Source organism: Bos mutus, chromosome 1, assembly GCF_027580195.1.
Source record: "Bos mutus isolate GX-2022 chromosome 1, NWIPB_WYAK_1.1, whole genome shotgun sequence".
Lineage (NCBI taxonomy): Eukaryota > Metazoa > Chordata > Mammalia > Artiodactyla > Bovidae > Bos > Bos mutus.
The window spans coordinates 124,800,056-124,822,808 of record NC_091617.1 but is presented as its reverse complement, the minus strand read 5'-3'; the positions used below and the strand labels follow the sequence as shown (position 1 = coordinate 124,822,808).

The 22,753-nt window shown below is 39.6% G+C and overlaps 1 protein-coding gene across 4 annotated transcripts in view; it reads left to right on the top strand.

Annotated features, from left to right (window-relative positions):
- Positions 1-6,579: 6,579 nt before the first annotated feature.
- Positions 6,580-22,753, top strand: part of U2SURP (U2 snRNP associated SURP domain containing) — a 53,422-nt gene continuing 37,248 nt past the window's right edge. For 3 of the 4 annotated variants that reach the window (XM_070374913.1, XM_070374914.1, XM_070374912.1), the window contains exons 1-5: positions 6,738-6,851; positions 16,241-16,285; positions 17,624-17,755; positions 19,731-19,829; positions 22,131-22,245. In XM_070374913.1, coding sequence (XP_070231014.1) covers positions 6,807-6,851; positions 16,241-16,285; positions 17,624-17,755; positions 19,731-19,829; positions 22,131-22,245 — 436 coding nt within the window. In that variant the 5' untranslated portion in view covers positions 6,738-6,806. Of the gene's footprint in view, positions 6,852-16,240; positions 16,286-17,623; positions 17,756-19,730; positions 19,830-22,130; positions 22,246-22,753 lie in introns of all 4 variants that reach the window. The other variant, XM_005888756.3, reaches the window with a different exon arrangement.

Sequence of the window (22,753 nt, the reverse complement as noted above, 5' to 3'; positions counted from 1 at the left end):
GACTCTTTGCGACCCCATGGGCTACACAGTCCATGAAATTCTCCAGGCCAGAATACTGACTGGAGTGGGTAGCCATTCCCTTCTCCATGGGATCTTCCCAACTCAGGGATCAAACCCAGGTCTCCTGCATTGCAGGAAGATTATTTACCAACTGAGCCACCAGGGAAGCCCAAAACATTTGGGGAGGCCCTTAAAAATATACTGGCCCTAGGCACTGAGCCTTCTGTGTCTAATGGGTAAGCCAGTTCACCTCGGTGCTGGGGGACTGACTGTTTTTTTTTTTCCCTCTTCCTGAGGGTTAACCACAGAATATTATCTTTCTTTCCTCCTCTTTTCTGTATGTCCATTTTCTTTGAGTTGTTTTGTGTGTTTTAGCTGATTTTATTTAATTTTTAAAAACATTTATTTATTTTTGACTGTGCTGGGTCTTCACTGATGCTTGGGCTTTTCTCCAGTTGTCACGTGCGGGCTTCTCATTTCAGGGGCTTCTCTTGTTGCAGAGTACAGGTTCTAGGGCATGCAGGCTTCAGTAGTTGCGGCTCCTGGGTTCCAGAGCACAGGCTATGTAGTTGTGGCTCACATGGCATGTGAGATCTTTCTGGATCACAGATGGAACCCATGTCTCCTGTATTGGCAGGCAGATTTTTTTACCACTGAGCCCAGGAGAGCTCTGCTAAATGTTTTGATTATCACCTCTGCTGAGACTTGACACGGTATATGAGAAGTTAGAAAACACACAAGCCTACAAGCAGGCCTGTGTGGGGCATTTGTCCACCGAGTGTGGTGAAGGCCTGGTGACCCCAGAGTCCCATGTGGCTCCCTCCCACTGGATTGTTCCCAGACCTGCCTGATTTTCAAGAAAAACTGGGAATCTTGAGTAGAAAAAAGTCAAGTCTCCTAATTCAAAGAAAAAACCCTTCCTGCTTGTGCCAAACAAAACACCTCTGTGAACTGCATCTGGCACTACTTTGTAATCTCTGTCAAATGTAGCAGGGAGAATCCTTAAAAACAGGTCTAAGAGTAGAGAACCAACACATCAGCAAGAATAGCATGGTTTTAGTATGACTGGGAAAATACTAATTGCAGCAAATTGCATAATTTTCTTACTATTTATGTGTAGTCACTTGGTAATAACTGTGAATCTAATTAACAATTTCAGGTTCTATAAACATGTTTGTATTTATATGCATGCTATCTCATCCTCCTTCATTTGTGATTTGAGTAAAGGGGCCATAAAGTGAAGACTTATATGTATGAAGGAAAACTCTGTTGTTAATCATGCTCTTGTGTTTTTAAGAGTGTACTTAATTAGGATTTAATGAAGGCTTATGTTTAATTTCTAGTCAGGTCACACGTTTGACTTCCTTTGGAGCTTTACTGTATGAGAAAGAGACAGAAGTCTCTGTTCCTTTATTTTTAAGTCTTTCAGTTCAGTTCAGTCACTCAGTCGTGTCCGACTCTTTGCGACCCCATGAATCGCAGCACGCCAGGCCTCCCTGTCCATCACCAACTCCCAGAGTTCAACCAGACTCACGTCCATCAAGTCAGTGATGCCATCCAGCCATCTCATCCTCTGGCGTCCCCTTCTCCTCCTGCCCCCAATCCCTCTCAGCATCAGAGTCTTTTCCAATGAGTCAACTCTTCGCATGAGGTGGCCAAAGGACTGGAGTTTCAGCTTTAGCATCATTCCTTCCAAAGAAATCCCAGGGTTGATCTCCTTCAGAATGGACTGGTTGGATCTCCTTGCAGTCCAAGGGACTCTCAAGAGTCTTCTCCAACACCACAGTTCAAAAGCATCAATTCTTCCACACTCAGCTTTCTTCACAGTCCAACTCTCACATCCATACATGACCACTGGAAAAACCATAGCCTTGACTAGACGGACCTTTGTTGGCAAAGTAATGCCTCTGCTTTTCAATATGCTATCTAGGTTGGTCATAACTTTCCTTCCAAGGAGTAAGCGTCTTTTAATTTCATGGCTGCAGTCACCATCTGCAGTGATTTTGGAGCCCAAAAAATAAAGTCTGACACTGTTTCCACTGTTTCCCCATCTATGTCCCATGAAGTGATGGGACCAGATGCCATGATCTTCATTTTCTGAATGTTGAGCTTTAAGCCAACTTTTTCACTCTCCTCTTTCACTTTCATCAAGAGGCTTTTTAGTTCCTCTTCACTTTCTGCCATAAGGGTGGTGTCATCTACATATCTGAGGTTATTGATATTTCTCCTGGCAATCTTGATTCCAGCTTGTGTTTCTTCCAGTCCAGCGTTTCTCATGATGTACTCTGCATAGAAGTTAAATAAGCAGGGTGACAATATAGAGCCTTGATGAACTCCTTTTCCTATTTGGAACCAGTCTGTTGTTCCATGTCCAGTTCTAACTGTTGCTTCCTGACCTGCATACAAATTTCTCAAGAGGCAGGTCAGGTGTTCTGGTATTCCCATCTCTTTCAGAATTTTCCACAGTTTATTATGATCCACACAGTCAAAGGCTTTGGCATAGTCAATAAAGCAGAAGTAGATGTTTTTTCTGGAACTCTTTTCCTTTTTCCATGATCCAGCAGATGTTGGCAGTTTGATCTCTGGTTCCTCTGCCTTTTCTAAAACCAGCTTGAACATCTGGAAGTTCACGGTTCACGTATTGCTGAAGCCTGGCTTGGAGAATTTGGAGCATTACTTTACTAGCGTGTGAGATGAGTGCAATTGTGCGGTAGTTTGAGCATTCTTTGGCATTGCCTTTCTTTGGGATTGGAATGAAAACTGACCTTTTCCAGTTCTGTGGCCACTGCTGAGTTTTCCAAATGTGCTGGCATATTGAGTGCAGCACTTTCACAGCATCATCTTTCAGGATTTGAAATAGCTCAACTGGAATTCCATCACCTCCACTAGCTTTGTTCGTAGTGATGCTTTCTAAGGCCCTCTTGACTTCACATTCCAGGATGTCTGGCTCTAGGTGAGTGATCACATCATCATGATTATCTGGGTCATGAAGATCTTTTTTGTACAGTTCTTCTGTGTATTCTTGCCACCTCTTCTTAATATCTTCTGCTTCTGTTAGGTCCATACCATTTCTGTCCTTTATCGAGCCCATCTTTGCATGCAATGTTCCCTTGGAATCTCTAATTTTCTTGAAGAGATCTCTAGTCTTCCCCATTCTGTTGTTTTCCTCTCTTTCTTTGCACTGATCGCTGAAGAAGGCTTTCTTATCTCTTCTTGCTATTCTTTGGATCTCTGCATTCAGATGCTTATATCTTTCCTTTTCTCCTTTGCTTTTCACTTCTGTTCTTTTCACAGCTATTTGTAAGGCCTCCCCAGACAGCCATTTTGCTTTTTTTGCATTTCTCTTCCATGGGGATGGTCTTGATCCCTGTCTCCTGTACCACGTCACGAACCTCATTCCATAGGCACTCTATCTATCAGATCTAGGCCCTTAAATCTATTTCTCACTTCCACTGTATAATCATAAGTCTTTAGGAGTAAACATTTAATAATGTAAGTGAAGTGAAAGTCACTCAGTTGTTCCCGACTCTTTGTGACGCTATGAACTATATAGTCCATGGAATTCTCCAGGCCAGAATATTGCAGTGGGTAGCTGTTTCCTTCTTCAGGGGATCTTTCCAACCCAGGGATCGAACCCAGGTCTCCTGCATTGCAGGTGAATTCTTTACCAGCTGAGCCACCAGGGAAGCCCCAACATTTAATAAGGGTGATTTTAATGTGAAATAGGACTTCAGGGATTTAAATAAAAAGCATTTATATATTTACTTCATAGCGACAAAGTTGGCCTTAAGTATCACCAGAACATGACTAGGCAGGGACAAGCCCACACTTCTCCCTTCATCTCAGCTGATGATTTCACTTTCTAATCCTAGATTGTAAACAGACAATTAAGGTCTAATGTGATAAGTATCTTGAGTGGGAAACAGGTTCCCATGGAAACAGAAGCAGAGTCACTTACTTAGGCTTGGTGGGGGAGGGAAGTCTGTTAAGTCTTCCTGGAGAAAGTATATCTCCCATAAGAGTATTAAAAAACTGATTAACCTTCAATTAGAGGACAGGATGAGGGTGGGGTAAGGGTGAGAAGTCTAGAATTAAAAATATCTGGGCTTGAAATTAAATTCAGTAGGACTGGAGGTTGCAAACCACCGTTCTACTTCAGTATTTTGCAGTGGAGCTTCCCCGGTGGCTCAGTGATGAAGTGTGCCTGCTGATGGAGGAGACAGCATCTGGCTCCCTGATCTGGGAAGATCTCACGTGCTACAACTACTGAGCCTGTGCTTGAGAACGCAGGAGCCGAAACTACTCAGCCCAGGTACCACAGCTACTGAAGCCTGATTGCCCTAGAGCCTGTGTTTTGCAACAGAAGCCACTGCAATGAGGAACCTGAGCACTGGAACTAGAGAAAGGCCCCTGCAGCAAGGAAGACCCAGCACAGCCAAAAAAAAAAAAAGATAAAGAAATAAAAACTATATATATATAGTCCATGATGGCCAAACTTAGAAAAAAGATATTTCACACTTGTTACTTTCTGACCATTTCTTTTTTTTTTGCTTATTTATTTACTGTTTGTTCTACCCCCACCCGCTCACACAGAACAGGAGCCCTATCTAGCTTGCTGATTCCTCAGTGCCGGGCACAGGACTGTTAGCCTTTCCATGTATCAGATCACCACCAATCCAATCTCTCCTCTCTCTCCCCCAATACCATCCAACAAACAAAATTCTCCTTCTTCAGAGTTGACTTAAATGCTTCCTTCTCTCTGAAACCTCTGTCTCTTTACCCCATCCCCACCTTCAGAATTAATTCTTTCAGAGTTCCCACAGCTAGTGATCCTTCCTTGCAGTATCTGTTGAATTCTACAGTGTCAGTCAGCTCTTCCCTTCTCCCCTCTCAGTTCAGTTCAGTTCAGTTGCTCAGTCGTGTCCGACTCTCTGCGACCCCATGAATTGCAGCACACCAGGCCTCCCTGTCCATCACCATCTCCCAGAGTTCACTCAGACTCATGCCCATTGAGTTGGTGATGCCATCCAGCAATCTCACCCTCTGTCGTCCCCTTCTCCTCCTGCCCCCAATCCCTCCCAGCATCAGAGAGTTTTCCAATGAGTCAACTCTTCGCATGAGGTGCCCAAAGTACTGGAGTTTCAGCTTTAGCATCATTCCTTCCAAAGAACACCCAGGGCTGACCTCCTTTAGAATGGACTGGTTGGATCTCCTTGCAGTCCAAGGGACTCTCAAGAGTCTTCTCCAATACCACAGGTCAAAAGCATCAATTCTTCAGCGCTCAGCTTCCTCATTAAATCTTAAATTATATGAAGATAATATTTTAGTCATCTGTGTAAGCCTCTGAACACTTTGTGCAGGCTTTACACACAATAAGTAGGTAAGTGTGTGTGAGTTGCTCAGTTGTGTTCGACATTTTGCGACCCCATGGACTGTAGCCTGCCAGGATCCTCTGTCCATGCAATTCTCCAGGCAAGAATACTGGAGTGGGTTGCCATTCCCTTCTCCAGGGGATCTTCCTGACCCAGGGATCCAACCTGGGTCGCCTACATTGCAGGCAGGTTCTTTACCATCTGAGCCACAACGGAATCTCTTTACACACAATACGGGGCTCAAAAATATTTTGAATAAATGAATTCAGGAAGTCATGAACCCTTCTTCCTCCCTTCCCCAAGTGCTCAGAACAATACTTTATAACTTAAAAAAAATCTGACCACATCACAGCCTTACTTAACTCTGTTGAAGGATGCTCTTCGTCCTTGGAATAGAATTCTAACTCCCTAAGCACGCTAGTTACTTCAGGGCTCACTAGCTCCCATCCACTTCTCCAACCGTGTCCATTCCCTAAACCAGGTCTAGTAAAACGTGACTGCACAACAGGGCTGTCCTGATTCATGCCACCAGACTTTTATTTCCACGACTCCCTCTGCCTGGACTGTCCCTCCGGTTTCCCTTGCCTGGTTTGGGTCAGGAATTACCTTCTCAAGCAAGCTTTCCTTCTTGGTCTATATATCCTATTGAGAACTTAAGTGCTCCCCTCCATTTGTGATTAGAAACGAAAACAAGATTAAACCGTAAAATGTAACTTTTAAAACGACAACTTACATGATGTTAGATTTAGAACACCGTCTATTTATAATTTTCCTTTCATTCATCCTCTCCCTGCAAGTCCGGTTTTGACCTGAATAGTCTATCCGAAAACTCCACTACCGGAGTCTCAGGTTGGGTCAAAAGCTCCCTTCCTCTGCTTCCGGACACCACTTTCTTTAAAAGTAACTTGAACAGACTGCAAGTTTGCCTTCCCCCAGCAGGGCGTGAACGCCAGAGGTAGCACGGATACCATCTTCATCCCAGGAGAGCATGACAAACCCCCGCCCCGCCCCGCCCCCTCCACCTCCCAGTCGGCTCCAGATTTATTTTCTGAGTTGAAGTAAAAGCTCCTCCCCAGCTGATCATTCATTTCTTCTTTAAGAATTCTTTCCTTCCCCGCCCAGCACCTATCTAGGGTTGGGGCTGGAAAAACAGTGAAGTAACAACCGGCCCCGAAAGACAGTACAAAAAGATTCACTAAATTCTCCGGCCCAATAACAAAACCCGCCACAGAGACGCCCCCAAGTATTTTGTGGGCGGGCCCAGGAAATGCTCAACACCGGAAGTCACGTGGCGCCGCTCTCTTTGAATTCCTCAAGTCGGCAGTTGACTATTCAGCCTTGCAGGCGCCTCTGGCGGGCTCTGCTGTGATCCAGCCTTTCGGTGCTCGACTCGCCCGTGCTGCTGCCGCCGCCGAAGGAGGGGCAAAGCTCAAGATGGCGGACAAAACGCCAGGCGGCTCTCAGAAGGCCAGTTCAAAGGTAATTTCTTAGAGGATTTCTTAAGTCAGTGGCTCTATCACTGTTGTCTGGGGACTATAGACGCTTCTGGCCAGCGGGAGGAGATTGGGGTCGGGGTCCGTGTTCTGGTCGCGACGGTAGGCCGGGGCGCAGACGGACCGTGGTGCGCAGGTTGAGAGGCCTGGTGTCTCCCCTTAGTCCCAGCCTGGATTCGGCTCGAGACTGGGGGGCCCAGAGCGGGTGGCGTGAGTATTTTGGCCCGAGCTTAGCACTGGAGTGAAATCAGGGATTTAGATCGAGGTCTTAAATCCCGGAAAACGCGGCTGGGTATTTCAGCTTGTTGCGCTCTTCAGGCCGCCGGGCAGAGCCTAGGAGAGGCGGGAATCGCTTCCCTGAGCTTAAGTGTCTGCCTCCTTTTCCTTTGGTTTTGGATCTCACACGCTTCCGGCCTCCCCCCGTTTCCCTCACGTCCTCCGGGGGATAAATAATCTTTAGGGCCCTCGGTTGTGAGGGGAGGACCAATAGTGAAGGGACGCGGGGTGGGAAGTGCAGTTCCCCTTTGCGGCGATGCATCGCCAAGGTTAACGCTACGCTCTACACGTGTTTTACCTCACGTAAGAGGAAGTATATTTGGAGGGCTCATTTCCCAGGACTCCGGATCTTCCGCATCTTCTGGAAAGAGAACTTCCATAGATTCGGAAGCCACCTAAGATTACTAAATTGCTTTTGAGTTTACAGGGAACCGTGTGCATGTATTGTGGAAACTACTGGGCTGTGGAAGTAGTTTAGCGTTAGTTAGGTTGTGATTAGCATCAGGTTCTAAGTTGCCATCTTGGACGGGTCCTTTAATCGACTTTTTGCTTTGAATTTCTCATCTCCAACACGATATTAAAAGTAATAGGTCCTGCCTGAAGTAGTTGTTAAACGCTTTTTGATGCTGATCTGAGAAGTTGTGTAATACTTAAAGGTTCTAAGGACTGTTACATCTTACAGAGTGTGTATGATTGTTAGTAGGTTTTTAGGAAGTTAGGTTTACGGTAGACGGAGCATGTCTGGTATGTGCAGTTTGTTCTAGGAAACGCAACCTGTTGTATACTTGCTTCCTCAGTTTCTGTTAAATTGTAATCTTTATGCCGTTTGGTGAATGGTGTTTATAATTAGTTCGTTACCGGTAGTGGATTTTCCAGAAATACTTCAGTTGTGTAGAAACTATGGTAGAGGGCTAGTTTTGGCTACTTTACATGCGGGGTTTATTTCTTGTTTGTTTCTTCCTTCCCCAGTACCTTTTCCCTTGGTAAGGAGGGGAATAGTTGAGTACATGATTTCCCACTTCCTCAGCCGACTCTGACAAAACCAGCCCAGGCCTCCTTACTGTTAGGGAACTGTTAGGAAAGCTGTTTGCGTGCTGAGTCGCCTCAGACTCACTGCGATCCTATGGACCGTAGCCCTCCAGGCTCCTCTGTCCGTGGGATTCTCCAGGAAATAATACTGGAGTGGGTTGCCATTTTCTCCTCCAGGGGATCTTACCAACCCAGGGATCGAACCCGCCTCCCTTGTGTCTCCTACATTGCAGGTGGGTTCTTTACCACTAGCGCCACCTGGGCAGGAAAGCTAGTGTATCCATAAAATTCACTGCATAAGCTTCATTATTTTTGTTTACTTTGTTTTACTTTGTTTTAAAATATTACTTTGTTTCAAAGTAATATTTTAAGTATTTCTATCTGAGGTTTTGGATATATTGAAAACATTTTAATGTGTATGTGCAGGCTTCCTTCTCTAATGGTACTTCTCATGGTTGTGTGTGGCTATTCCCTATAAGTAAATTGTTAGATTTTCCAGTAATAAACCTTTTCAGTTTATATTGCTTTTTAAAATTTTTTTTCTTTTTTTTTTTTTAATGTGGACCATGTTAAAAGTCTTTATTGAATTGTTTACAATATTGTTTTTATTTTATATTTTGGTTTTTTGACTGCCAGGCATGTGGGATCTTAACTCCCTGACCAGGGATGGAACCCTCACCCCCTGCATTGTTGGAAGTGAAGTCTTAACCACTGGACTGCCAGGGAAGTCCCCTGTATTGCTTTAGATTATCATCAGTTGATGCTGTTAAGAGGTTTTCTACCGATGTCATTAAAATATCTCAGGACTTGACGTGATTTGCTCCATTAATATGGAGGGTGCACGTTGTAGTAGAGAGATTATAAATTTTGCTAACAAGATAATTGGATTCAAATCCTGACTTGATAATAAATCATTTGTGCTATCAAGGCAAATTGCTTAACTTTTTCAGCCTTAAATTTCCTTGTTTGTAATATGAATGTAATCTCATTTCTACAGGATGGATGTAAGAATTAAATAAGTGAATATCTATAACGTACATTAAAAACCTTAGTTCCTTTCCTCTCCCCTTTTGTTCTTAGAGGAAACAAAACGTACTTTTCAAAATGTCAGGATAAACTCTAAACCTGAGATTTAGAATCTGTCATCAGTTATCATGACAGCTCAGATTGTTGCTTTTTATTTCTAACCCAAGTCCAGAATTTATTGGAGAGAATATAAGATGATTTTGGTTTAATGCTGCAGTATTTGGGATTTCTAGTCTTTGATCTCTGGTTTGATTTCCCTTCCTCTGGGGAGTGCAGATGAGTGACCTGTTCTACCATACAGATGGAGTGAACAGATTTTTCAGTTTCATGTTCATTCTTTGGTCATAAATTCCTGTTGATACGGGCTTGTCAATCATATTCCTAGACTCTGAGAAAAACAGTAATTTAAAAATACATAAGAGGATGTAATGTACAGCATGGCGATTGTAGTTAACAATGTGTGTGAGCTCTCAGTTCTGTCTCACTCTTTTGAGACTCCATCGGCTGTAGCCCACCAGGCTCCTCTGTCTATGGGATTCTCCAGGCAAGAATACTGCAGAGGGTTGCCATGCCCTCCTCCGGGGGATCGTCCCCACCCGGGGATTGAATGAACCCTGATCTTTTGCATCTCCTGTATTGGCAGGCAGATTTTTACCACTGAACCACCGGGGAAGCCCATAGTTAACAGTTTTAAGTATTGCATAGTTAAAAGCTGCTGAGAGAGTAGATCTTAAAAGTTCTCATCACAGGAAGAAAAAAAAAATTCTCTTAACTGTGTTTGATAATGGCTATTAACTAGACTTACTGTGGTGATCTTTTTGCACTGTATACAAATACTGGGGCTTCCCTGGTGGCTCAATGGTAAAGAATCCACCTGCCAATGCAGGAGACTTGGGTTCAATCCCTGGGTCAGGAAGATCCCCTGGAGGAGGAAATGGCAACCCACTCCGGTATTCTTGCCTGGAAAATCTCATGGACAGAGGAGGTCAAAAAGTTGGACATGACTTATAGCAACTAAACAACAACATACAAATAATGAATCATATTGTATACCTGAAACTAATGCAGTGTTGTATGTCAGTTATACCTCAGTAAAATACATTTTAAAAATATAATGTATGACAGGAATTTTTGCTATTGACAATGGTGAAATTATTTGACCTGTCCTAAATACAAAATAAAGAGATTAAATAGATATTCTCTATAGTTTCTTTTGGACTTCCCAGGTGGTGCTGGTGGTAAAGAATCCTCCTGCCAATGCACAAGACACAAGAGATGCAGGTTTGAACCCTGGGAGATCCCCTGGAGGAGGAAATGGCAGTCCACTCCAGTATTCTTGCCTGGAGAATCTCACAGACTGAGGAGCCTGCATCCATAAGGTCGCGTGGTTGGCCGTGATTGAGCAACTGAGCAGGAGCAGCACAGTTTCTTTTAGCTTTAAAAATTACATTAAGGGTGTATGCTGCTGCTGCGTCGCTTCAGTTGTGTGACCCCATAGACAGCAGCCCACCAGCCTCCCCCATCCCTGAGATTCTCCAGGCAAGAACACTGGAGTGGGTTGCCATTTCCTTCTCCAGTGCATGAAAGGGAAAAGTGAAAGAAGTTGCTCAGTTGTGTCTGACTCTTAGTGACCCCATGGACTGCAGCCTACCAGGCTCCTCTGTCCATGGGATTTTCCAGGCAAGAGTACTGGAGTCGGGTGCCATTGCCTTCTCTATAAGGGTGTTTGGTCAAATGATTTAACCTTTGTGTGTAGTTGTCCTAATGAAGAAACCCCATGTCCTTTGTTTTCTGTGGAATTTTGCTCTGCTTACATTTTAAAGTCTGGCAAAGGTTTTAGGAATTAGCTAAGAATTTCCTGTGTATTTATTCCTGTATCACCAGACTAAAATAATGCTTTGGGGGAGAGGAGTCTTGGTGCCATGTTGTAGCCTTGATTTTGGGAGGAGAGGCAAAGCGTCTATAATTGTTTGCTTAGAAAAATATTAAGCATATTTCCTTAGAATTTAGTTTATAAAAATTAGTTCATAAAATTTTTGATTTTAAGAGTTGTTTGCTCAGCACAATCAGGATATGAAGAGAATGTGGTATCCTTGTTCCCTCTGCATCTCCTGTGCTGGTGATACTGCAAGTATAGTGGAATTGTGTGCCCTATGACTTTACTCTGACAGTGCATTATTTTTTTCCCATATTGTCAAAACTTGGGTTAGAGAGGTAAATGAGCAAAGTATAAAATGCTGTTGGCTTCCTTGGATGCTCAGTTCTAAATTGGTGTGGGAACTATCAGTATTTTGATGGACTGCTGATTAGTGAAAATATTTCTTTGATTTGCATGAAGTAATGTATGATGAGGATCCATTCATAGCTTGTGATCCTTAGGTATGTATTATTGCCTGTGTACTTTTTTTTTTGGTGGTACCTAAAGATATGTAGCAACATTCCGTGGTAGCTCAGAGGTTAAAGTGTCTGCCTGCAATGCGGGAGACCTGGGTTCAATCCCTGGGTTGGGAAGATCCCCTGGAGAAGGAAATGGCGATCCACTCCAGTATTCTTGCCTGGAGAATCCCATGGACGGAGGAGCTTGGTGGGCTGCAGTCCACGGGGTCACAAAGAGTCGGACACGACTGAGCAACTTCACTTTCACAAAGATATATAAGAAGTAAATATGACCAAAAACTTCAAACATGTACACAAACCTTGAGAAATTAGCCTGTTTGCCAGTTTTAAACTGAGTCTTCATTGTGATATGATTGAAACTGTAAGATATACACCTTATCTTAAAATATAAGCTGATCAGTTTTCTATGTGGAGGGCTGTTTTGAGGTGGAGAGAGGAATTAGGAGCTTGCTTTTGTTTTTTTGATTAGTGCCTTTTAGAAATTTGAATATTTGTAGCATTGGTTCTTGAATATGACTACTGATACGTGTTTTTAAAATATCTGTCTTATTGGATTGATTTTTTTAATTCCTGAAGCTTTGTTTTTACTGGAAAACAAATCGACAGAAACATTCATTTGCCATGCAAGTTGAAGACTTCTGCCTCTCTGTTCCTTTTTCACAAAGAGCATCATTTTTGGAGAAACAAGCAAAAAAGTTCCTATAGGATATTAAACTCAAAAATACTAATATTGCAAATAATTTGCATCTTATACTAAGTAGCTTTAACAGCTTATTGCATATCAGCCACTTGCTGGATATTTTGCAGAATTTTTTTTTTTTTTTAAAGGAAGATGCATTTGCCAAAAGCACTTGAGGCTGTTTGGTACTGTTAGATGTCTCTTCCTTGAGCAGTCAGTGTTTTTTCACTAGATTTTCCCTCATTTTAGATTAAATGCAGATCATTCAAAATGTACTTAAAATGTTTCGTGTATTTTGGATGTAATTTTAAGGATAGTTTCAGGCTTGTTATTTAACATTATTAAATAGTGCTTGTCTCAGTGAGTTTATGAAGTTTTTTGAGAGGTGGACTTTGGTTTGTCTTGGAGAGTGGTATTCAGCTAGGTAGTTGCTCCTTGTTGGTGAGTGGGCAGCTTAGTATATATTGATATTATGGAATATCATTTTGTTGGGTAGGTACTTGTTCCAGCCAGCTGAATCAGCAAGTGTATTGAGACTGTGTCACTTGCCAGATGTTGTGTTTAACTCTGAGAAATAAAACGTTGAATAAGATGACTTCGGTTTTGGGGAGCAAGCTGTCTAGTGGAAGAAGAGAGTCAACGTATAATAGTTCAAGGCAGAGCTATCCGAAGCATCTAAAAGTTTAGAGAAAGAAATGACAGCTGAATGGAGGCTGGGGTTGAGGGAGGCTTCAGGAATGGAGGCATTTGATTGAGTCTTGAGAACAATGGGCAGACTTTGAAGGGTAGACACAGGTATCAAAAGAGATGGGTGAAGTAAAGAAAATAAAAATCACTTGGAAATGGATTGCTAAATGGTCTGTTTTAGCCAATTTATAAGGCTCTGGAATAGGAAATAAAAGTTTCTGAGATGAAAAGGTTAGTTTGAGCTAAATTGTGGAGGCTTTGAAACCTATGGAATAAGACAGTCATAGAAAATTCAAGACAAGAAAGACCTTTAGGAAAACTATACTGGAGACAATTTAAGAAGAATTTGGGAGTGAGGAGAATAGTTTGAAGATTTTTGCAGTGCTGTTGATAAATATTAAAGATTGCTCCAAAAATCGCACCTCAAATACTCTCTGGGAAGCTTTGCTGACATTGTCTCCATTCCCGCTGAGATTTGCTTGTCCTCTGTGCTCTTGTAGTGTAGCCGCACTGTTTCACTTGTCTTTTTTATTAGCTCCTAAGGGCAAGAGCTATGTCTTATTTTACTTTATATCTCTAATGCATGACACAGTACCAGTAAGTGGTTGCCAGTAAATGGGTTGAATATAGGGAAGATCTGAACCATAGTAGTATCTTTAGAAAAAAGGGTCCTGGAGAAGAGTTTTAGTAGAGGTGGGATAAACAGAATGTGACTCAGTTGATTATGGGGGGTGAGGAAGGAGTCAAGGACGACCCTGGTATAATCCTGCTGGCTAACACTCATTGAACACTTTCATGGTCCTAGTGCTGTTCTTAGTGCTTCACCTGTCTTTGTCCTTCCAACACCACAGTCAGCTTTATAGATGAAAGAACTGAGGTTACAAAGCTGCTGGTAAGTGCTAAAAACAGGAAGTCTGATTCCAGATGTTACTACTTCCAGATTATGACTGAGAATTAGCATTCAGTGACAGAAATCAGGTCAACAGGAGAAGCTAGTTTGGGAGGAATTTTATACATGCTGAATTTGAGGAACTTGGAGACATTCAGGTGAAGCTGTCCAGGAAGTTTAAGAACAGATTGGAACCCAGGAGAAGCACCAAGGTTGAAAATAAGAAATTGGGGTTCATTTTGGTACAATAAAAGTGTTGATGTGCTTCCTTTGGGAGTGATTGTTAAGCTTTCAGAGATGTGAGTTGATGGTATAGAGGGTATGAGGAGGAAGGAGACAAATGGGATAGGAGAACTGATCAGGCAGAGTGGAAATACTGGAGCAGTGTTGCTGTGGGTAGCTTGGTAATTTGAAAAACTCAGATGTGGGGGTTTTTCAATTGAAGTAAAGGTAGGAGCAGTCAGAAAAAAGTTTTACTTTGAAGTTTAGTTGGCTTCATCTCTCTCCTCAGCAGCCGTCAGAATTATTAAAGTTTTTTTTTTGCTGTCCTTCCCCACATTTGTATTACATATTTGCTTCTCTATCTTGAGATAAATTTTTCTTGTGTCTGCTTCTTTATTGCCTCAAATCTCCCTTATTTTCCCCCTTTGTTTCTTGCTTTTGGGTCTTTTCACTTGGATGAGGAATTGTGCTGTGCACTGCAGAAGCTCATTAAACATCACTAATTTGGTGTTCTTCAGCAAAGACATAAAACCCAGACCCAAGACAAATAATATAGTACTGTTCCAGGTTAAGTAGAGGCAGAGACATGGCTTCAAAACTAGTGTTACATTTACTGTTTACCTGCACCATTAGCTCAAGAAATTAGTTATTCCTTTAAATTTTTTATTCACTACTCTTTCATCTCTTTAACTCTTCTCAAGCCTAAAAAAGTTTTATTCTGAATGCTCTGTAGCTGCAGCTGGTTATCACTGGAGAATGTTTGGTTTGCAGTAAATATTGTCCAGTGCCATCTTGGGTTAATCAGCTGATGCATCGTCTGTCCTACGCTATGCTGTTATTTTTAAATCCTAGAAATGATGATTTGGATGTGGTGGCATAAAGAAAAAATGTTAGCACTTTCACAGCTACTCTTTCATGTTTATTTTTCTGGGCAAACTTCAGAATTATTTTTGGCAATCCCCCTTGTCCCTTGCAAATACTTCTCTTTAGGATTTTGAGCTATGGAATGAAATTGCATTAAATACAAAAATAAATTTAGGTATAGTTGACTTTGTCTTAATAGTGAGTTATTTCTTTAGTTGATTTCTAGGTGTTTCATGTTTTTTCTTGCTATTATGACTAGGGTGTTATTTTTGTTACCTAGTAGCTTAACAAAGAGCAACAATGTTTTTTTCTGTTCAATTCAGTCTCTTGACTGAACTTTTCTTTTTTATGAGGAGTTATTTATTCTTGGATTTTTAAGTGTCTAGGCACATTTCAAACTGTGATTCAAAGTATGTTTCCCAGGGTTAAATTTAAATATAAAAAAAATTTCTCCCATATATCTTGCCTTTTAGGAAAGGTTAGCAGGGAGAAGGAAGTGAAATAGAGACAAAATAAAAGTTAGGGACAGAAAAAAGGTGGGTAGAAAGAGTGGAGATGGGAAGTGGCTCAGTGCTTGCTTGTCCTGGGCTGGTTGTGCCTCAGTCCAGTACAGTGGAGGAATAAATTAATTCAGTATGAAAATCTATCAGCTGTTCAGAGCCATATGTTTCTACAAGATATGTGTGTAAAAAAGTACTGTGTGGACCCTTAGGAATCTTGTTTGCTCTTTTCTGCATCATACAAATCTTCAGTTTTCTCCTAAAAATGTGCCTTGTTTTTGAAGTCTAGTACTCAGGTGAGATAATTGTGATCTCAAGTTTCTTGATTTCACTTTTAATACTTAAATATATGCAAAGTAAGTAAAATCTCACTACACAATACCTTGAAAAATAAAAATGACTGAGTGACAGTTAAATTCTGGGCCTCCAAGTAAGAATTTCAGAAAGATATCTCATATTAGTTATAGTTTGGCTTTTTCATCCTTAGATGCGTAGTGAAAAATCAAATTTGTTATATACTATATGTAATCTGAAATTATATATCAACTTAAAAGGTGAAATTTTAACAGTTGGCCTTACTAAAAAGCACCATTATTTGAAGACTGAACTTGACTGGCCCGTTTATTTTGGATCACAATTTTTTTTTTTCTGTAAGTCAGATTGCCTTTGTTTGATTTTATGAGTTGAGAAGAAATTGCTATTAATTTGGAAAGATTAAGTCTTTATAACATGAAAAATACTTATTTTGACAGCATGATACTTTTTCTCATTATTTAAAGGTTGATTTTTATTTTTAATACTTACAGACCAGATCATCAGATGTTCATTCATCTGGATCTTCAGATGCCCATGTGAGTATGAGGCAGTCTTTGTCTTTTTTCCTTAAAATTTACTTTAATTTACTTTAATTGTGTAGATCCCTACTTGATATTTCCCTTATGATTTTACTTGATAAATAAATATGATTGCATTGTATGTGCCTATTTTCTTTTAACCGTTTTTGCTAGATACTTTGAGTTCTTTTTTCTGTTCTATTATTCACATAAGTTGGCCCCTAAACCATGTTAGAAACGAAATACCTATATTTCCTTTTTTTATTGTGCTTGTAAAATTTTGTGCATATATACATGTGTGTGTTTATACATCTCTTAAGTTTTGCATTTATACACAATTCTTTTCACACTGCACAGTACACCTTTTGGAAATCCCTGCATGTCAACAGCTATAACTCTAATTTCGTCTTTCTAATGACATCTTAACATTCCATGCAGGAGGTATATTATTATTTATTAAGCTCGTTTCTTTGTTGGTAGGCTTAGATGTTTTGTTTAAAGCTTTTTGACATTTTTGAATAATGCAATAAACATTACTTTACATGTGTTATATAGCAGTGCTATAGAAATGTGGTCTTCAATGCTATAAAAGTATGGTCACTGAGAATTTTTCAGAGAGTCTGAGTTCAGAATTCTTTTGTAATGATACTAAGACATCATTTGCCTTCACTGTGTTGACATTTGCACTAATGGTATAAAAGCAGTTTATACCATTAGGGTAAGCTGTTGGCATCTCAGCACGAATCAAGGCAGTGTCACCAAAATGTGCAAGTAGTTGTCATACTCTTCTCCACTAGGCACAGTAAAAATAAACTAGTTTCACTTAAGAACTTTTCTTGATTAGACAGTAAAAATGATTAATATTAAATATTGTCCGTCTGTATGGGTTCTGAGTGATGAAATGGGAGGCACTTCTACCTGCCAAAATGTGGTATTTGTCTTAAGGAGAAGTGCTTGTGGGATTAAGTTGTGAAATAAAACTGGTTCCTTTTCTCATTAAGTGCTATTTTTACCTAAAGGTACAACTGATTGACAAGCTGGTTAATCAGACTTGGGTGTTTGGCAGACATTTTCTTTAAAGTGAAAGAAAGGTACCTGTTCCTTTGAAGAAGACAGCAATCTGTTTAATGATAAAATTTGAACTTTCAAGTCCAAATTAGAATTACTGAAAACTTTCTATATTTAAGAACCTTTCTGATGAAATCAGTGGTAGTATTAAGGGATGAGATTAAGGGGTCAGTAGTGATATATTTTGATAGTATATAATGAAGTTTGTCAGTATTGGAATGTTGGGGTTGTTTCTAGTTTCAGTACGACTTGTATGATTCTTAAGAACTTATTTTCCTTTTCTTTAAGATGGATGCATCTGGACCCTCAGATAGTGATATGCCAAGTCGGACTCGACCTAAGAGCCCAAGAAAACATAATTATAGGAATGAGAGTGCCCGTGAAAATGTTTCTGATTCTCCTCATCAGAATCTCTCAAGGGTAAGTATTGATAAAGATTAGAAAGGATAATTAATGATTTGGATGTGTCCTTAATTGAATTTGGTAGTCAAAGTGTCTTTGTTTTGTATTTGTTTCATTTTGTACTATTTGAAAATAGCATTCATTATTCGGTTTGGGTTAACAGTAAATAAACTCATCTAAGGGAATTTTTTTAAGTCAGATGTAAGATAATGTTTCATTTAAAAATTTTGTTTAAAAAAACCAAGGAGTGTTTGGATGTAAAAAGGCTAATTGGTTTATTGTTCGCCCCTTAGGCCAAACCTCTGCTGAACCAAGTGCCAGAGGCCAGTCACTGGAAATATACAAATGTTTAAAATACTTTTTCCTAATTGGCAACATCATGTGGCACGAAGGATCTTAGTTCCCTGGTTAGGGATCAAACCTCCGCCCCCTGCAGTGGAAGCACAGTATCCTAACCACTGGACCTCCAGGGAATTCCCAAAACACACTTGTTCTCAGGGAGCTCATGTGTAATCTCACCCTGGGAAGCAAACAGGAGCAGGTGCTATTCACTCTGCTGGTCAGTGCAGGGCCCAGGGCCACCCAGGTACCCAGAGGAGTGTCTCTACTGCATGTATCTGCAAAATACTCTTGTATTCTGTTAGCTTTAAATTTCACATAATGTTTTCTTGTCATGGTTAAATTTGGAAAATATAATAAAGCAGTTATTACCAGCCAGTGTTGACATTGATAATACTTTTTCTTGGTTAGTATTTGTAAGCATAAATATATATTATTTCATTGAGGTCTATTTTATAGGAACACATTTTAAAAGACTCTCAGGTCTAATTTTTTTTAATTCTAGGAAGAATTCTATAAGCAAACTTTTTAATGAATCATTATATTTTTTGAGTAAATATTCCATGATTTCCTTAACCATTTCTCTTTTAGGTGTCTAAATTTAGCTCCTAAGATATAAATAAAATTGAGGACAAAAATTTTGTTGTGGAAAAATTTGTTTTTCATTGAATTTATGTGTAATTTTACCATTTGTTTAAACCAAAGAAGTTGAAACCAAAGGTGCTGAATGATGGCCAAACATTTTCCTTTCTATTTTGGAAAAAAATTCACTTTGAAATTTGTTCATAAAATCAGTAGTGACTTTTGAGTTATGAACTGCTTTTAACTTTTCAGAGGGATTTAAATGTCATTTTAAGGTATTAATGCAGTATTACCTTTCCATTCTGTCTCTCACCAAAAGCAGGCCTGTTTAATAACTGGGGGACTGATAGTCTTATAAGTCAGTCTCATTTTGGTAGGTGAGAGAGGAATATTCAGATTTCAATTGCAGGTTAATATTTAGGCTGTATTTAATAAACATTCCTCTCTTTTAAAACTTTATGAATCAAAATTAACATTCAAATGAATGATAGAACAATTAAGAGTCTACAGTTTATTCACACCATATTTCAGAAGGAAATTGCTTCTAATTTAACATAAATGAAGACTTCATTAAAATACTGTGTCTCATTCAAAATTAATTGGTAACTGTATACTTGCCTGAAACCTAGAACATAGTATGTGGTATTTTCCCAGCAATGAAAATGAAATTGTGTTCATAAATATCAGTCTTGTTGATGAAGAATGGAGTAATTTGCTGAATTATAAAAGGAAGTGATGTGATTTTTGCACCTGAATTGGGGGTTCTAGATGGTAATGATTCCTGCTATTCAACCATGGAAATATATGTTCTTCCTCCCTATTTGAATGTCTGTTTTCTATCACTGCTTCTTTTGCCCAGAAACATATATACTTGCCCTCCTCAAGTGCTTTTATTCTTTTTACCAACAAGTAGGTTGAATGTGTTATAAGCCTTAGTGTCTCTTTGTGTTTTATTTTTATTTAAAAATGACTTTTGTATGTTATTAACTCAATTAACTTGTTAATAACCTCAGGGTTATAGATAACATTGAGAATGTGTATGTAAAGGTGTGTGCTTTTTACCTTTTCACAGCCTCTTCTAGAAAACAAGCTTAAAGCATTCAGTATTGGAAAAATGAGTACAGCTAAGCGAACTTTGAGTAAGAAGGAGCAAGAAGAATTAAAGAAGAAGGTAATGCTTAGAATGTATTTTTAGTTATCTCTGTCAGTTAAATGTACCTAAGGAGGCTTTAAGTGTATGGACAGTAGAGAAATGTTTTTCAAAAATTCTTGATTTCCAGGGTATTCTCAGCTCCTACCCCAAGTTAAGTCTGTAACACAAGATGTATTCAGTGAAGGTCCAGCTTTATGCCTTCCCCCTTCATCATTTCCTCTCTTCTGTGTGACAGTTTTGGTTATTTTCTGGTCTATTCTTCTTGTGTAAGCAAGTGTGTATAAATGTATGTTGTGCCTGCTTTTTTTTAGATGAACAGTGTTTTACTTTATATAGTACCCTTTCCTTCACTCTGCTTTTTTCTTAACATTGTATCTCAGAGATTACTGCAAGTATATTGAAGCGTTGCTTGTTCTTTATTGAAGCTATATAGATATGGGATAGTTACTTACTAAAATCCTACATTCGCTGCAATCCCTATTGAGGGAATTAATGTTTTGGTCTTTTGTTGTTTCCAGTAGTGCAGTCAGGGATAGTGTTTTGCATTTGGGTTTACTCCTAGTATACTTTTAGGATATATTCCTGTAAGTGAGATTACTGCATTGAATGGTAAATGTATAATTATAGTTATGCTGCTGCTGCTGCTGCTAAGTCGCTTCAGTCGTGTCCGACTCTGTGCGACCCCAGAGACGGCAGCCCACAAGGCTCCCCCGTCCCTGGGATTCTCCAGGCAAGAACACTGGAGTGGGTTGCCATTTCCTTCTCCAGTGCATGAAAGTGAAAAGTAAAAGTGAAGTCGCTCAGTCGTGTCCGACTCCTAGTGACCCCATGGACTGCAGGCTACCAGGCTCCTCCGTCCATGGGATTCTCCAGGCAAGAGTACTGGAGTGGGGTGCCATTGCCTTCTCCATAGTTATGCTAGATGGTGTTAAATTGCTCTCTATATGGGCGAGTCCATTTTGTATCCCTATAAACAATGTTTGAGAGATTGTTTCCCCATAGCTTTGCCAACAGGATATTTTTGAAGGAGTTTTGCCAATCTAGTAAGTGAAAAATGGAATCTCAAGGTAGTTTTAAATTTGCATTTCTCTTATAAGTAAGGTTGAACAACTTTTCTTGTGTTTACTGTCTGCTTATATCTAAACCAGTATTTCTCTTAGAAGGATATCTGTATTTAGAAATTCTTGTTTAAGTATGTTGTAACACTTGGGTGTGACACAAGGTACAGGGCTTTTTCCTCAGTTTATGGATTGCCTTTTTATTTTGATTCTGGTGTTTTTTTTCCATGCAGAAACAAGTCATGGGCAGATTTACTATCAGTCTTCTGATTTCTGGTTTTTCAGTTTTGTTTTTTTATTCCAAACTTATAAAGGAATTTCCTCATCTTTTTTTCTCATATCTACATTTTAAAAAATTAAATCTTATTCATTTGCAATTTCTCCTAGTGTGTGATGTGAAGAATTGGCTCATTTTTATTATTTCTTTTAAATAGCTATCAAGTTGTTGAATACTGAATTTCCACATGGGCTTCCCTGGTTCCTCAGTGGTAAAGAATCCGTCTGCCATGCCTGAGATGCGGATTCAGTCCCTGGGTTGGGAAGATACCCTAAAGAAGGAAATGGCAACCCACTCCAGTGTTCTTAGCCTGGGAAATTGCATGGACAGAGGAGGGCTCTGGTGGGCTATAGTCTGTGTGGTCACAGGAGTTGGACATGACTTAGCGACTAAACAACAACAACGCAAAATTTTCCAATTCTGTTGGATTTATTTCTATATTTTCTGTTCTGCTCTATTTGACCTTCAAGTCACATGTTTTAGGGACATTTAGAATAGTTAAATTGTCAGGGTTCTACTGAAGGTTTTTTCTTTAATGCAGACTCTCTGGAGATATTTAATGCAAACTGTTTGAAGCTTCTTTAGACTTCTAATTATTTATGTCTTTGGTGGTTTGTGACGGAAATGTTTATATTTACTGAATTAAATTGTTGTGCCTTATAATTGTCATAAACATTAATAGAATAATATAGTCTGTGTAGTCAGTTGTCATATAGTTGCACCCTTGAGTTGTCTCTAAACAAATTTATTTAGTGGATCCTTTTTTTTTGTTCCACAGATTACTGGTAGAGGAGCAAAGTCCTTCTTAATTTCAGTGTTAATTAGTATCTACTAAGGATTAGGTATTATTGCCTAATAGGAGTGCTTAATAACTGCTTTCCCCATTGGAGGGAGAGATTCTGTTTACATTATTCCTTGATGAGTTTCACCCTGTATACAATAATGTTTATATCAAATGATATTAATATTTTCATGTGTATTTAGGAGGATGAAAAGGCAGCTGCTGAGATTTATGAGGAATTTCTTGCTGCTTTTGAAGGAAGTGATGGTAATAAAGTGAAAACGTTTGTGCGCGGAGGTGTTGTTAATGCAGCAAAAGGTTAGTGTGAATGTTTCAGTCCTTGAGCAAACCTAAAAAGTCTTGGTTGAATGACTGTAGGTAATGATGAAAAAAGTTTGGTTGCTTTTCAGTTTCATTTTCCTTTCTATCAGCGCCCTCTGGTGGTGCTACTTATTAGTAAAATAAATAGCCAAATAAGGATTAATGAGAAACTGGAGCCAGGAAAGTTTTTAAAATACATAGTACCTTTCAAGTTTCAAGAGGGCAAAAATCTTTGTAAACATATGAAAAAATGTATTTTATAGTTCTACTTTATAGTCCGAGGAGTGGAATTTCTGGTCATTTGGTAACTATTTGTTTAACCTTTTGAGAAACTACCTGTACCATTTTACATATTTTATAGTTTTACTATAAAATGATTAAACTAGTATTTTTGAGAATAAGGTAATAGTATTTGAATTATCATATTTAGTCACAGGTCATCTGTCTTAGTACTAAAAAGCATTTACTAATTTTTGTTTATTTTCAATAAAAATAGTGGGTGAAG